This window comes from Lygodium microphyllum, chromosome 10 (assembly GCF_053477565.2).
Source record: "Lygodium microphyllum isolate KBCC chromosome 10, Lygodium_microphyllum_v1.1.10, whole genome shotgun sequence".
NCBI classification, from domain to species: domain Eukaryota; kingdom Viridiplantae; phylum Streptophyta; class Polypodiopsida; order Schizaeales; family Lygodiaceae; genus Lygodium; species Lygodium microphyllum.
The window spans coordinates 92,381,561-92,395,339 of record NC_141144.1 but is presented as its reverse complement, the minus strand read 5'-3'; the positions used below and the strand labels follow the sequence as shown (position 1 = coordinate 92,395,339).

Here is a 13,779-nt window from a genome sequence, read left to right as displayed (position 1 = left end):
TCTACTCTTTCTAAGCATCATATTGCTAGGATTCGAGACACTCGAATCTCCAATGGCCTTCCTGCATACAAAAGAAACTTTATATATTTGGGGGACGATAATATTGTCAAGATTGTGGGAGAGAAGGAAGGAGTCTCACTTGTAGCTTTCCTTGCTTGCACAATGGGGGAATACACACAAGGGTGGAGGCTGAAAACAGTTTTCCTCTTCTTAGTTGTGTAAGCCAAAAGAACTCTAGTACAAAGAAATAGAAGAACCCTATATATGGGTCTCAAACCAAACTCAACTAACTAAAGTGGCATACTAACTGAGCCACGAACTAGAGTAGATAAGGATAGCTATCATGTAGCTATTATTCATGGGCGGTGTACCAACCGCGTCTACAACTGACAAGTCGGTGACATAAATACACAATGGTCACCCTGGCGTATCACGAGTGGAGCTCGATATCTCAACACTCCCCCTCGAGCTCAATCCCAATTCCTGCACACCAAGCAGGTCTCTGAACTTGCGCAGCTTCTCTGCGCCCAATGCCTTCGTAAATATGTCAGCTACCTGATCCTCTGTGCTGACATAAACTAGATCAATAAGACCTAGTAAAACCCTCTCCCGCACATAGTGATAATGCACCTCAATGTGCTTTGTTCTAGCATGATAGACTGGGTTATTTGCCAAGTGTATACTACTCATGTTGTCACAATAAATGACAACTGGCCCATCTGTAGACTGATGCATATCATAAAGTAGCTTATGCAACCAAGCTACCTCACATGCAGCCATTGCTGCACCCCTGTACTCAGCCTCTGTGCTCGACAAGGCAACTGTAAGCTGTTTCTTGCTGCTCCAAGTGACTGCAGCACTCCCAAAAGAGAACACATATCCACTGGTAGATCGTCTATCAGAAATACTACCAGCCCAATCAGCATCAGTGTATCCATGCAACTGTATCTGAACCCCAGTCTCATAAAATAGTCCATACTGCAATGTGGACTTCACATACCTGAGTATGCGTCTAGCCGCATCCAAATGTGGTTTCCTTGGAGCCTGCATAAACTGACTTACCAATCCAACAGCATAGCTCAAATCTGGCCTGGTAATAGTCATATAAATCAAGCTTCCTACTATGCGTCTGTACATAGTAGGGTCTTCCAGAAGCTCACCTGCATCTGCGCTCAGCTTCACATTCTGCTCCAAAGGAACTGAAATAGGCTTACAGCCTGTCATCCCATATTTGGACAGCATGTCCAATCCATACTGCCTCTGCAAGAGCTGTATCCCACTTGGTGATCTAATCACCTCAATGCCCAAGAAATAACGCAGCTCTTCCAAATCCTTCATCTCAAACTTCTGCTTCAATAGCATTTTCACATGAAGGATATCTTCATCACTGTCACCTGTCATAATCAAATCATCAACATAAATGACAAGTAGCATAATACCTTTCTCTGTTTTTCTCACATAAAGTGAGAAATCTGCCTTGGCAATCTGAAAGCCAATAGTGACAAGATACTGTCCTATCTTGTCAGACCATGCTCTAGGTGCTTGCTTCAAGCCATACAAAGCTTTCTTCAACCTGCAAACAAACTCAGGATGAACAGCATGCACATAACCTGGTGGCTGCTCCATATAGACCTCTTCTTGCAAATCACCATGCAAGAAGGCATTCTTTACATCCATCTGATGTAAAGACCATCCCTTTGATGCAGCCATAGCAATGACTGCTCTTACGGTTGCCATCCTTGCAACCGGACTGAATGTTTCTTCATAGTCAATGCCATATGTTTGTGCATACCCCTTGACTACTAACCTTGCCTTGTATCTGTTCACAGAACCATCTGCATTGTGCTTCACCTTATAAACCCACTTACAGCCAATTGAATTCTTACCTTTAGGCAAAGGTACCAATTCCCATGTAGCATTTGCTTCCAAGGCATCCATTTCTTCATCCATGGCTTTCTCCCATTTTTCTTTTCCCATGGCTTCCTCAAAAGATGTGGGTTCTGGTTCCTGTATCACTTTGACCATATATGCATAGTGAATGGCTGTAAATCCATCATATTTCAGCCTATCCACAGGATACCTAGCTCTTGTAGACCTGCGCAAAGTAGGTTCACTCCCAGGTGCTCTCAAAGCATCCCTGGTCTTCCTTACTCCAGGTGTAACAATAGAAGGAATACCCAACTCATCATCAATGCTCTGTTCTGAGCCACTGGAATCACCATCCACATAAGAGTGACCTGCATTCACATCAAACATGGGCTGATCAACCTTCTCTTTTCCTTTTCGTGATACCTGCATACCACTATCTGTATTACTTTGAGAAGATTCTCCTGATCTCAATCTGCCTGTCCATGGTGAAGAATGTGAACCACTACTAGAGGACGCTCCAGGTCCACTAATATTTTGTGACTGCTGCTGTGAATTCTGTGCAGCATTACCATTTTGTGCATCTACATCATCAATCACATTTACTGGTTTATACCAGCTACTCATCTCATCAAAAACAACATCTCTGCTCACTGTAAACTTACGAGTAGAAGGGTTATAGCATCTATACCCTTTTTGCTGCAGAGAGTAACCAATAAAGATGCACTTCTCAGCTTTTGGATCCAACTTGGATCTCAACTCATCTGGCACATGTACATAGGCAATGCAACCAAAAATTTTCAAATGAGAAATATCTGGTTTCCTACCAGTATACCTCTCCTCTGGAGTCATTCCATGTATTGCTGCAGTGGGAGTCCTGTTCATTATGTAGACTGCTGTAGCAACTGCTTCAGCCCAATAAAAATCTGGCAAGTCTTTTTCATTGAGCATGGCACGAGATACCTCTCCAATATGCCTGTTTTTTCTTTCTGCAATTCCATTTTGTTGTGGGGTATGACTGCATGAATATTGCTGCTTTATGCCATGCTCCTGCAGGAACCTTGCAAACTCATTTGAGAGGTACTCTCCCCCTCCATCTGACCTTAGGCATTTTATCTGCAAGCCTGTTTCTTTTTCAACCATAGCTTTAAGAGTTTTGAAATGCCCAAAAACTTCACTTTTCTTTTTCATAAAATACACCCAAACTTTTCTGCTATAGTCATCAATAAAACTGACAAAATAATGACAGCCTCCAAGAGATGCAGCTTTAGTAGTCCACACATCAGAGTGGATTAATTCCAATGGCTTCTCACTCTCTTGAACATGTCTAGGAAATGGTTTCCTTGCCTGTTTTCCAAACTGACAGGCTTCACATACCTTATGCATTTCTGCAACCTTGAATTTGGGCAATCCTGCAACAATATTTTGGGCCTGCATTGATTTAAGTCGCTGTACATTAACATGACCAATGCGTTTATGCCAGATATCAATATCTGCAACTACACCGGTCCCATGTGCAAACATTGCTGCACTCAATTCAGACATGTCTGCATCCAATGTAAACATTCTGCCCTTCTTCTTTCCTTTTGCTATCAAGCGACCTTTATTTTTCATATCCTCAACAAAGCATCCATGAGGATTAAATCTGACCTGCAAGCCCTGTTCAACCATTTGACCAACTGAAACCAGATTCTTGGTGATATTCGGGACATGAAATACATCGGACAGGTATTTCTTTTTCCCACCCTGCATAGACAAGGGAATTTTTCCAATCTGCACAATAGGATGTGCAGTATCATCACCAGTCTCCACAAATCCTGGTTTTTCCATTTTCCTTGCATCCTCCATCCATTCTGCATGACCTGTCATGTGGTTTGATGCACCTGAGTCAACATACCATACATCATTGCTTTCTTCTACACTTGTCATAGAATTGTTCATGTGCTGCACCATGAACAAATGCTCATTTCTGTCATCACCCTGTCTACTAGAAGATGCATAATTCCCTTGTTGCAGTTTTCCATTCATGATGTCATTCTGCTTTTTATAGCAGTCTTTAGCCATATGACCCATTTTACCACAGTAGTAGCATTCAACATTACTGTTTGCATTTTGGCCTCTTTGCCATCCACCACGACCTCTTTGGCTCCCCCTGCCTCTAGAGTTACCACGTCCTCCTCCATAGGACTGGTTTTCTTGAGTTTGCTGCATATTCTGATTTCTGCCATGGCCTCCAAATCGGCCTCCTCTACCTCTGCCTCTACCTCTTCCAGCATTTGAGTAGAAGACAGCTTCTTTTGAAGTTCCTCCTGAAGAAGATGCACCACCATTTCTCTGTTCCTCAGAAATTAGAAGAGCAATCAACTCCTCAAAATCAGGAAATCTTTCACGAACTGAAATGGATGTCCGAAACTGTGCATAATCCTTTCCTAGACCATTCAAGGTCACGAAAACTAAATCATCATCTTCCACTGGCGACCCAATGGAAGCAAGTGCATCTGCAATCTTCTTCACCTTCATGTGGTAGTCATTGATGCTCATATTTTCTCTTTGCACATTGTGCAACTCTTGCTTGAGCTGCATTTTCCTAGCTTGCGTATTTGTGCTATACATCTTTGACAGAGTATCCCATGCCTCCTTTGGCGTACTTGCATCCTGAATATGCACAATCATAGAGTCTGAAATGCTGATAGACAGCCAGTACATAACTTTCCTGGCTCTCTCATGCCATGCTTTGAATGCCTGCATTTGCTGTTGATTGGGAACATCAGGAAGAACTGGTTCTTCTTCATTTCCTGCAACAAATTCCCAATATCCTTTTCCCATAAGGAAATTCGTCATTCTAAACTTCCATGCCTGGAAGTTGTTCTTGTCAAGCTTTTCAGTGACAATCTGTGAAAGAGAATCAGACGCCATTACAGAATACTGCAAGAAATTCTGTCACTGCAAAAACACAGCTTCACCCTCACAAGGGCAAATCTGCAAAACTGGCGAAAGTGGTATTTGACCACACAGTCACTTCCTAGTGACGATTTTGCATCAACAGGCAGCAAGGATGATTCTGTAACTCCCAATGTCTCTGCGTACAAGCATACAATGCAATTTCTACAGTAACTTTTCACCGACCTGTAGAACAGTGGTCGCACAGCATAAAACTGAGCCTTTTCCTGAGTGCGTGCAGAAAACTTCCGCCTTCAAAACAGGCCCCGAAATGGCCTCAAATCAAAAAAACAAGGTCGCCAAGGGCTAAAGCCCTGTCCCGTAGCATATACCGCCCTGTTGCTTCACCGCGAAGGGCGTCTCAACCTGAGACAATGCACTCCTGTACTTTCCGGCTGTGCTACCTGCAGAGATCTGCTCCCAAAACAGAAAATGAAAGCAACACTGCTCCTCTTACCAGACCACCGCGAGCTTGGCTTGCTTTCTTGAGCTCCTTACCACGAACAAGGCTCTGATACCATGTCAAGATTGTGGGAGAGAAGGAAGGAGTCTCACTTGTAGCTTTCCTTGCTTGCACAATGGGGGAATACACACAAGGGTGGAGGCTGAAAACAGTTTTCCTCTTCTTAGTTGTGTAAGCCAAAAGAACTCTAGTACAAAGAAATAGAAGAACCCTATATATGGGTCTCAAACCAAACTCAACTAACTAAAGTGGCATACTAACTGAGCCACGAACTAGAGTAGATAAGGATAGCTATCATGTAGCTATTATTCATGGGCGGTGTACCAACCGCGTCTACAACTGACAAGTCGGTGACATAAATACACAATGGTCACCCTGGCGTATCACGAGTGGAGCTCGATATCTCAACAAATATCCTCATCTTTCTCCCCAAAGTCTTCCTCCTCCTCCGTCCATGCTAGAAAACGGATAATCTTGTGTAGCATGGCAAATCTGCAGCAACAAATGATACAGGGTGATTCCAATGGACTGGATGCACTCCTTCCACACCTTGCTAGGACTCGATATTTCCCATTTGATTGTAGGCATTATACCAACAAACTTTAGTATTGTGAGTAGTTGTATGGCAAATGTTGCACCTTCACCAATTTAGACTACACTCAATAACTAAGTGACCCAAATTACTACACTTGGTAAACCAAAGGGTTTTGACAAGAAGTTTTCAAGCACCCTTTGAGGGTTTGTTGGCCTTGTCCTTTCTCTTGGACGTCGTTGGCTTCTTGCATTTCTCTTCCTCTAGGTCTAAATCCATATTGAGGTCACTAGGCTCCATACGACAGGGTTTGTCAGCAGGTTTGGCTAATTCCCTTTTTTTCTGACTTCTTCTTGGCCAAAAATATCTCAATGCAGCTAGCGCATTGGTAAAAATAATCCAAGGTATTAATTAATAGGCCTTACAAAGCCAATGCTTTTTGAATATCCCAATTCAAGCCTTGCACATACAAAGTGCAAGATTTCACCATTGGGTTAGGTGTTCATGGACATACATCCTCTCAAGACTTTGAAGCGAGTTGTATAGCTCTAGACTATGACACTACCTTGTTTTACCCTATGCAGAATTTCTAATTTCTAGACATCAATCTTATCTGGCTAGAACCCTGAATAGAATTATGTCCCTGAGCAGTGTCAAATATTGCATAATTGTTTTTCACAGAATCCATATCTCACACCTAGTTGAGAAATCGACAAGAGGAATAACGCAAAGGGAGTATGCTAGCATGCATAGTTGATGGTGCATCAATGCGTCCCAACCCATCTAGCATAAGTGCGAGAAGACAAACCAAGGAGCCTTACAGTGCAATGCATAGAGTAGAGTAACATGTCTTGTGGTGATGGCAAAGTCTCGTCCTGTGTGTAAATAGAAAAATGGAAACATACATGGCACCAGTGTTGTAATGTCCCTCAATCCACATATCTCAAATTTGATTGAAGGAAAAATCACTTACACTTCACCCCCCTTCTGTCTCATGCTTTGTTGATAGATATAGAGGGCATCCCATACTTAGCCACCGCCTCTTTCTGTAATGACTCGAATATGGGTGGAATCTACTTAGGTGAGAAAATTGATCGTATATAACATCTCCAATTGCCTAAGGCAAGCATCCAGTTCTACAACTAATAAACCAACAAACTTCGAAAACGGAACATGTACCTGAACCACCATCCAAGTGCTAACTAGAATACAAGGCAAAATGGTTAAAACCACAACTGGTTGAGCTAACATAAACCACCACCCTGCTAGCTTTGGTGGCATCACATGAGCAATTGGTAAACCAATGTGCACATCCCGAGGTCTAGAGACAGATCACACGTACTATATTTGTTGGGCTGTGAAGTTGACTGCTTTGCTTAAAATACTTAATTGTTGCTTAGGAATGAAGTTTCCTTGGGAGACGAAATCCAATATCATTGCTCACACCCAAACCACAGTGAGAACACAGACTTCCTTTGGTGGACCCTGAGAGCACCTATACATACAAACCTGTGTGGGGAAAATATCAATGTGGTTGCCATATGTAATTGGATCCAAGTTTCAATTGTAGTCACTAGGTACAAACTGGTTGCACTAGCTTTGCAAAACAACAAAATCTTACCATACCTGAACTCAACACAAGGCTATGCTAGTATTGCGGATTCAATAGGGCATACGGAAAGAAATAATTATCATTTGCACTACTGACACAAGTACTTAAGAAAAAGAAATGTTCATATATTCCATTGAGATTTTAGGTTTGATAACAAATATCGAAATCCAAGGTACAATCCCAAATGTGTAAGCACTCAAAAAAATACATAACATGGACTAGATCATTTTGGATGCCATCATAACATTACACTGTGTGGAAGATCATAAAGTGATCTCAGAGTTTGGTAAAGGTCAGGATGCAAATAGAAGATTGAAGAGAAAGTAAAGAGAGGGGAAAGAAATAGGAGAACATTTCTTCTATGTTTGTCTCTTTCCAAGGGTATAAAGCTCCAAACCCTAGAGCCCCGCCAACAAAGCTACTAGTCCTTATGGAACACTCCAAATGGGGCTAATAGCTCAAACCCCAAGGCCCTTTATAACTTGCCACTTAATACAAGGTGCCCTTCATTAGAGTCTTCCTCCTTGACCAAATAGTCAAGTCCACATGCTATCCCATAAGCCTTTGGTCTACAAGGCTAGACACCTTCCAATGTTTGAACTAGGGACCCTAACAATGAGCAATGCCCATCATGGCTTCTCCTCATCTAAGGACATTAGAGGCTTAGTGAGTAGCCAAGAGGTGAGCATTGACCAACCTCCAACAAATGTCTTGAACACGTTCAATTTCTACAATCCAAGCTCCAAAAGACTATACATGGGTTGCAATTCATATTTCAATCATGTATGGTCACACACTCTAGCATAGAAAAAAGCATTGGCAACAAAGAAACTTGTATCAACTAAAGTAGTCAATAGTAAAGGGATGTCTAAACAAAATGCAAAACCTAAGCACAACTCAAGAAAACCCTAATTGGCCAAGCTTACAACAATAGGAGACCAAGACTATCATACCTTACAAGAGGCTCAGGACACTGTCAACTCTAGTTCAGAATCAACTCAACAATGGCAATGTCATAGAGATCCTTCTTCCTTACATGTTCAAAGTTGTGGAAGGTGCATACCATTGCAACTAGTCTAGATGCATGCCTTATGGACTATTTATAACATGTTGAAAGATAAGGCATGTAAACCCTATGTATGCAAGGGTGGATAAGGATAGCTGGGTGTAAACGAACTGGAGAGCAAGGGAAAACCTTAACCCTAGCCATCCAGAGGCTATATAAACTGCCTAAAGATCACTCTTATTGTTGAGGAGAGTATACTAGCTATACTTCTAAACAACTCACTAAACAAGATTTTCTTATTGTACTCTCTCTCTCTCTCTCTCTCTCTCTCTCTCTCTCTCTCTCGTGCACACTCTCATGATTCCACTCTAATATTTCAACATGGTATCAAAGTTATCTCTGATCCAACAAGATTCCTTCAACTACATCCTGACCTAAGTGCACAAGAAGATCCCTTTCTTTCTCATTCACCTCCTTTGCACCATAGCCAACCTTGACCACCTGTCAGTGGAGGACCTGGTGTAGACAAAGAGACCATATCTTGCTCTGCTTTCTTCTGGAGAGTTATTCCGCATCTCATGGCACTCCAACACGCGAAAAAAACACAGACATTGGGCGACGAGGACACATTGCTGATTTCTCAGAAAACGACGCAATCTTGGCAGCATGATGATTTAGGACATGGCATAATCATCAAGTGATGCAATGTGGGCAACTACCATGGGGCTTTGATAGCCCTCTTAGTAGGCTATCCTCCCACAAGAGAGCTCCTCAAGTCTCTATCTACAAGATGAGATCTCTATCAAATCCTAATTGTGGTTTTCCTAGCAGCCATAGCCAGAAAGCTTCAAGCTCTCCCATTTTCATTTTTTTTCCTCTAGGAATCATTAACTGTGATTCTAATCACTGAAGCATATTCTCTGAAGTGTGTTCTTGATCTAGAAGCAGCTTCAACGCTCGAAGAACATCAATGAGCTTACCAAGAAGCCAACTCTCAACACCAATTCTCACTCAAGCATCTCACTAAGCTTGACATTAGTGTTTTTAAACACTATTACTTAACCCTCTAATCACTAAGCTTGCCAAGGTAAATACCTAAATATCTCAAGTGGTCTTAACCTTGAGATGAGTGCTTCTTAACATTGAAAGGCATTTAGTGTCATTAGTTGTTGTGGCCTTATGATGAAACAAAAACATGAATGTAATTGAAATCTCCTCGAACTCTTCTCCAAGTGTTGAAGTTCTCAATCTACCTTGCACAACCAAATATTCATCCACTAAACCACAAGGTGGAGAGGAGCCAAAGATCCAATCAAAGTTCACTTCATTGAAGCCCAGGAAAACAGTAAAACCTAATCCAAAGAAAAGGACCGCCAAAACCTTATTTTGAGATACTACACATATATGATTTTCAACCCTTTTCATCCTTGCAGTTTTAAGTCTACCCCGTTGTAAAACTATGTGGCATTTATAAACACAGATCATTTCTATCAGTTGATTCGTACTTGGCCATTTGTAAAGGACTAAACACTACCATTGCCTAGGGCAATCGATAAGATCTTCCTACTAGTTTGATAGAAAAGACTTCCATCCCTGGCAAGTCCTAGGATGAAATATAAAATGATGAAACGAGACTACGAGCCCTTCATCAAAGGAACCAAGGTTATTGATCCATCAAACCCACTTGATGTAAAAGATGATAAAAGAGCTCAAGCCATCATCATGCTTCATCTAGATGAGTCCCTAATTCATCATATTAACCAACTCTCCACTGCCAAGAAGAAATGGGATGAGCTTGAAAAGCTCTATGGTGTTGCAGGAAAGAACTCCAAAATTTTTCCAAAGATCGAATTGTCTAACTTAGAGTATAAACAAGGAGAAAACTTAGGCAAGTTCATTTCTCACATGAAGGGGCTCATGATACATCTTGCCGCCATTTAAGCACCAATTCATGATGAAGATGCCATTGCTATCCTCTTGAAGGTTGTAAAGAAGGTTTTTCTAATCCCTGTAACTACCCTCACCAATATCCCTAATCCAACTTTGGAAAGCACCATCCAATCCTGCTTAAATGAGGAGAAAAGAAACCAATGATCTACTTCAACAATCCATGAGCAACTCCTGGTTCATACTATCTCCACCAAATGCTTTTTTTAAATAAGAAAAAACATATTGCCAATAATTGTTAGAAAAAATATCCCAATAAAATAAAGTACAACAAATATAAGAAGACAGAGCATATTACTAGTAAATGTCCTGCCACCCCTAAAGTGTCCAAAGAATTGGAGGCCAACTTTGTCCCCAAAACATCTGAAGATAGACTTTTTTAAACACTATAAATCCTCTACTTATAAGTACTCTTGTAGCCTGATTTATAAAGGCATCCCATTTTTTTAAGAGAGAGGCCTTAATATGCCTTGTAGTCCAATGCCACTCTAGCATTGGGGGGGGGGGGGGGGAGGTTTTTTGAAAGATAAGGCATATGAACCCTATGTATGCAAGGGTGGATAAGGATAGCTGGGTGTAAATGAACTTATATAAACTGCCTAAAGGTCACTCTCACTGTTGAGGAGAGAATACTAGTTGTACTTCTGAACAACTTACTAAGCAAGATCTTATTCTTGTACTTGAGCTCTCTCTCTCCCTCTTGTCCACACTCTCATGCTTCCACTCTGATATTTAACATAACAATAGTGTGTAAGGGTATTCACAAGTTAATAGAAAAGGAGTATGTTTTATTCATAAAAAATTCACACAACTACATCCACTCTTATAACCGTTCCTTGTTTTTTTCGAGAGATTGGACAATGTTATAACACAAGTAAATCATTGAGCATGGGATATATCTAATCTGAAAGTCTCAATTGAAAACAGATGTATCTGCTTTGGTCAGAAAAGACGTGGGGGCACATGAGACTCCAGAAGCAAATTATAAAGTAACCACCAGTTAATGAAAAGAAAAGTAACACCCAGGGAAGTTAGACAAAAAAAAGCATGCTACTCTGACAAGACAGCCACTTCACTGCCTTCAACCAATGGGCTATAGCTCAGGGTAGCAACTTCATTAAGAAATGATTGACACAGTCATGTATGTCCAGTCATTTGTGGCCGTGTGAGACGACGAAGAAAAATTGTACCATTGCTCAGGTTTAGAGGCAGGAACGTGTCAAAATCCATGGGTTGGTCGTTTCTGGGTTCTACTTTCGACATGCGATGGTCTGGTTTATGCTGTTGATTAAAACGCCCAGAGAGACTTCCATTCAGTTGATAGCACATTCCACATAGGTCAAATCCAATCTTCTCACTACACTCTTCACAATGCCAGCATTCACCTACTATAGGGAACATCTGGAAGTTGTAAGACATGAGTTAATAAATGTCACAAATACCTAGCCAGACAGAAGTATGCATACAGGTAGTACAGGTTGTGCCTTACCCCACAGCCATCACAGCCCATTCCAATATAAAGGTACATGTCCGTTCCATCACTGTTCATATCCCCCACTGTGCCTGTAAAACATCCAACTCAGCCAGTACCAATAAATCTCTTGTATACAGACATGGTAACCAAAGCTAGGACAAAGAAGTCAATTTGCTGAAACATGGTAGAACTCCAGAAAATCGTTACTAACCCTGTTGTAGTTGCACTTCTGGCATTTGTTTTGAGGCCGTTGATTCTCCTTGCCTCTTCATGTAATCGATTGGGAAAGCCTGCTCCAGAAAATGATGTAGCTCCAAGCATACAAGAGCTGATGCACCATAGTGGGGATCTCCACAGGTAGGACACTGTACGACATCTGATACAGTTGCAAGGCAGGACTCACAAAAGACTGCAAAAGCAAAAACAAACATTGCCATGCCAATTTTGTATGAACAAATGAAGTGATGAAATACAGTTGCAGATTCAAATCACCAAAACCTTTTGCTTAATGTGCCTTCAAAAACTGTCACAGAGCTAGTTTGAACACCTAAAACTGGAATCTTTGGAAGACTACTACTGCATGCAAGAAACAACTGTTATGCAGACAAGTTCCGACTTCATACCTTCTCCACAGTTCAAGACCACTGGGCGATACACAAGCTTGCTGCACAAAGAGCACAAGAAGTCATCTATTGTCAGTATATTTTCCATCTGACCTCCCTCCACATTCTGGGAGTTGATTGTGCAATCCTCTTTGTGTTGGACCTTGCCATGTTCTCCATTGGATTTTTCACCGTCACCAATTTGAGTATCTCTTTCACTAGGACTGGCTCTGTCACCTTCAGTGGCCGTATGAAATTCACAGGCTGATTGCCTATGGACAGTTGATTGTGTTGTAAGTTCACTAGAAATCCTGGCTGATTCCTCGATTTTGCGTGGACTCCATGTTTGCCTAGGAGAATCCAGAAAACGCGGTGAGAAAACCTGTCTCTGTTCCTCCATACCTGCAAAATCATGGCAGGGCGTAAGAAGCAGCATCAACCAACTGATACTTGCACTTGATTCAGAAATAGCGAATGAAGCCTCCATACTTTGTGTTTCTTTGCTTCTCTCATTGTATATCTCTCGCAGTGCCTTCATAAGCATGAAATGAAGCATTTTGCAGACTCTCGGAAAGAAGGTGTACGGTCTTCTGCATGATGGGCAATGAGACTCCCTTTCGACATTCATCGATTGGTGAGCGCACCAAAAGCAGAATATATGACCACAAGCTGCAGCATGGAGATAAGGAAGCATCAGACAATGGTTATATTTCTCGGCTTCATTCAAAAGATGCTAACATTGTTTCCTGAATGGATTTTCCCCTAACCTTGAACGATAGGCTTGTAGACCAATTCTCTGCAGAGAAAGCAGGAGACTCAGATTAGGGATCTCTCTCTCTCTCTCTCTCTCTCTCTCTCAAAAACTATTGGGGTACATACAAGCAAATTGCACAGCAAAAGGGTTTACTCGTGTCGATGCTGTCGGAGAGATCACTGAAGGAGAATCTGGTGACATTTGAATTGCACTGATCTGCGCTACAGACTGCGGGAGGAGACTCCATGGCTGCAGAGGAGAAGGCAGTGGAAGAGGATGACGATGTGAGGTCGGTAGGCTCATCGATGGAAGAACCCTCTCCCATCTTGCCGATCAAAAGGTCGAAGAACAGGCGATCTGGCCCATGGGTTTTGCTTCCCTCTCTCTCTCTCTCTCCGTTGGGACTTGGAAGCTAATTTAGCATGTGTCTCAGTCCCCTACGAAGCCGCAAGGCATTGATTTGAACAGGGGTACTCGACCTGTGCGTGGCCACTGGTGCTCGATGCCGTTTACCAGCATGCACAAGTTGATGTACTTCGGCGTGTCCCGGCTCTTAGCACATCCAGACAGCATGCTCTTGACT

At 42.0% G+C, this 13,779-nt stretch overlaps 1 protein-coding gene across 2 annotated transcripts; it reads right to left on the bottom strand.

Annotated features, from left to right (window-relative positions):
* Positions 1-11,303: 11,303 nt before the first annotated feature.
* LOC148030283 (E3 ubiquitin-protein ligase PRT1-like) lies at positions 11,304-13,749 on the bottom strand. Of its 2 annotated transcripts, none has more exons than XM_087686563.1 (7): positions 13,322-13,749; positions 13,210-13,238; positions 12,932-13,111; positions 12,464-12,844; positions 12,052-12,216; positions 11,856-11,929; positions 11,304-11,767 (listed from the first exon to the last, which is right to left on the bottom strand). In XM_087686563.1, exons 1-7 carry the CDS (start codon positions 13,519-13,521, stop codon positions 11,504-11,506), a joined length of 1,293 nt encoding a protein of 430 aa, XP_087542689.1. In that variant the 5' UTR covers positions 13,522-13,749; the 3' UTR covers positions 11,304-11,503. The 2 variants fall into 2 exon arrangements, with proteins under 2 accessions (XP_087542689.1, XP_087542688.1); XM_087686562.1 differs by having other exon boundaries at positions 12,052-12,249; positions 13,322-13,745.
* Positions 13,750-13,779: the final 30 nt, after the last annotated feature.

Bases quoted from the DNA above. Each gene is read 5' to 3' on its own strand.
- LOC148030283 (XM_087686562.1), bottom strand. From the start codon at position 13,521: ATGGGAGAGGGTTCTTCCATCGATGAGCCTACCGACCTCACATCGTCA. The intron at 13,239-13,321 runs GTATGTACCCCA...CTTTCTCTGCAG, and splicing joins TTTTGCTGTGCAATTTGCTT to AGAATTGGTCTACAAGCCTA. The intron at 12,250-12,463 runs GTATGAAGTCGG...TTGCTTTTGCAG, and splicing joins GGTCTTGAACTGTGGAGAAG to TCTTTTGTGAGTCCTGCCTT.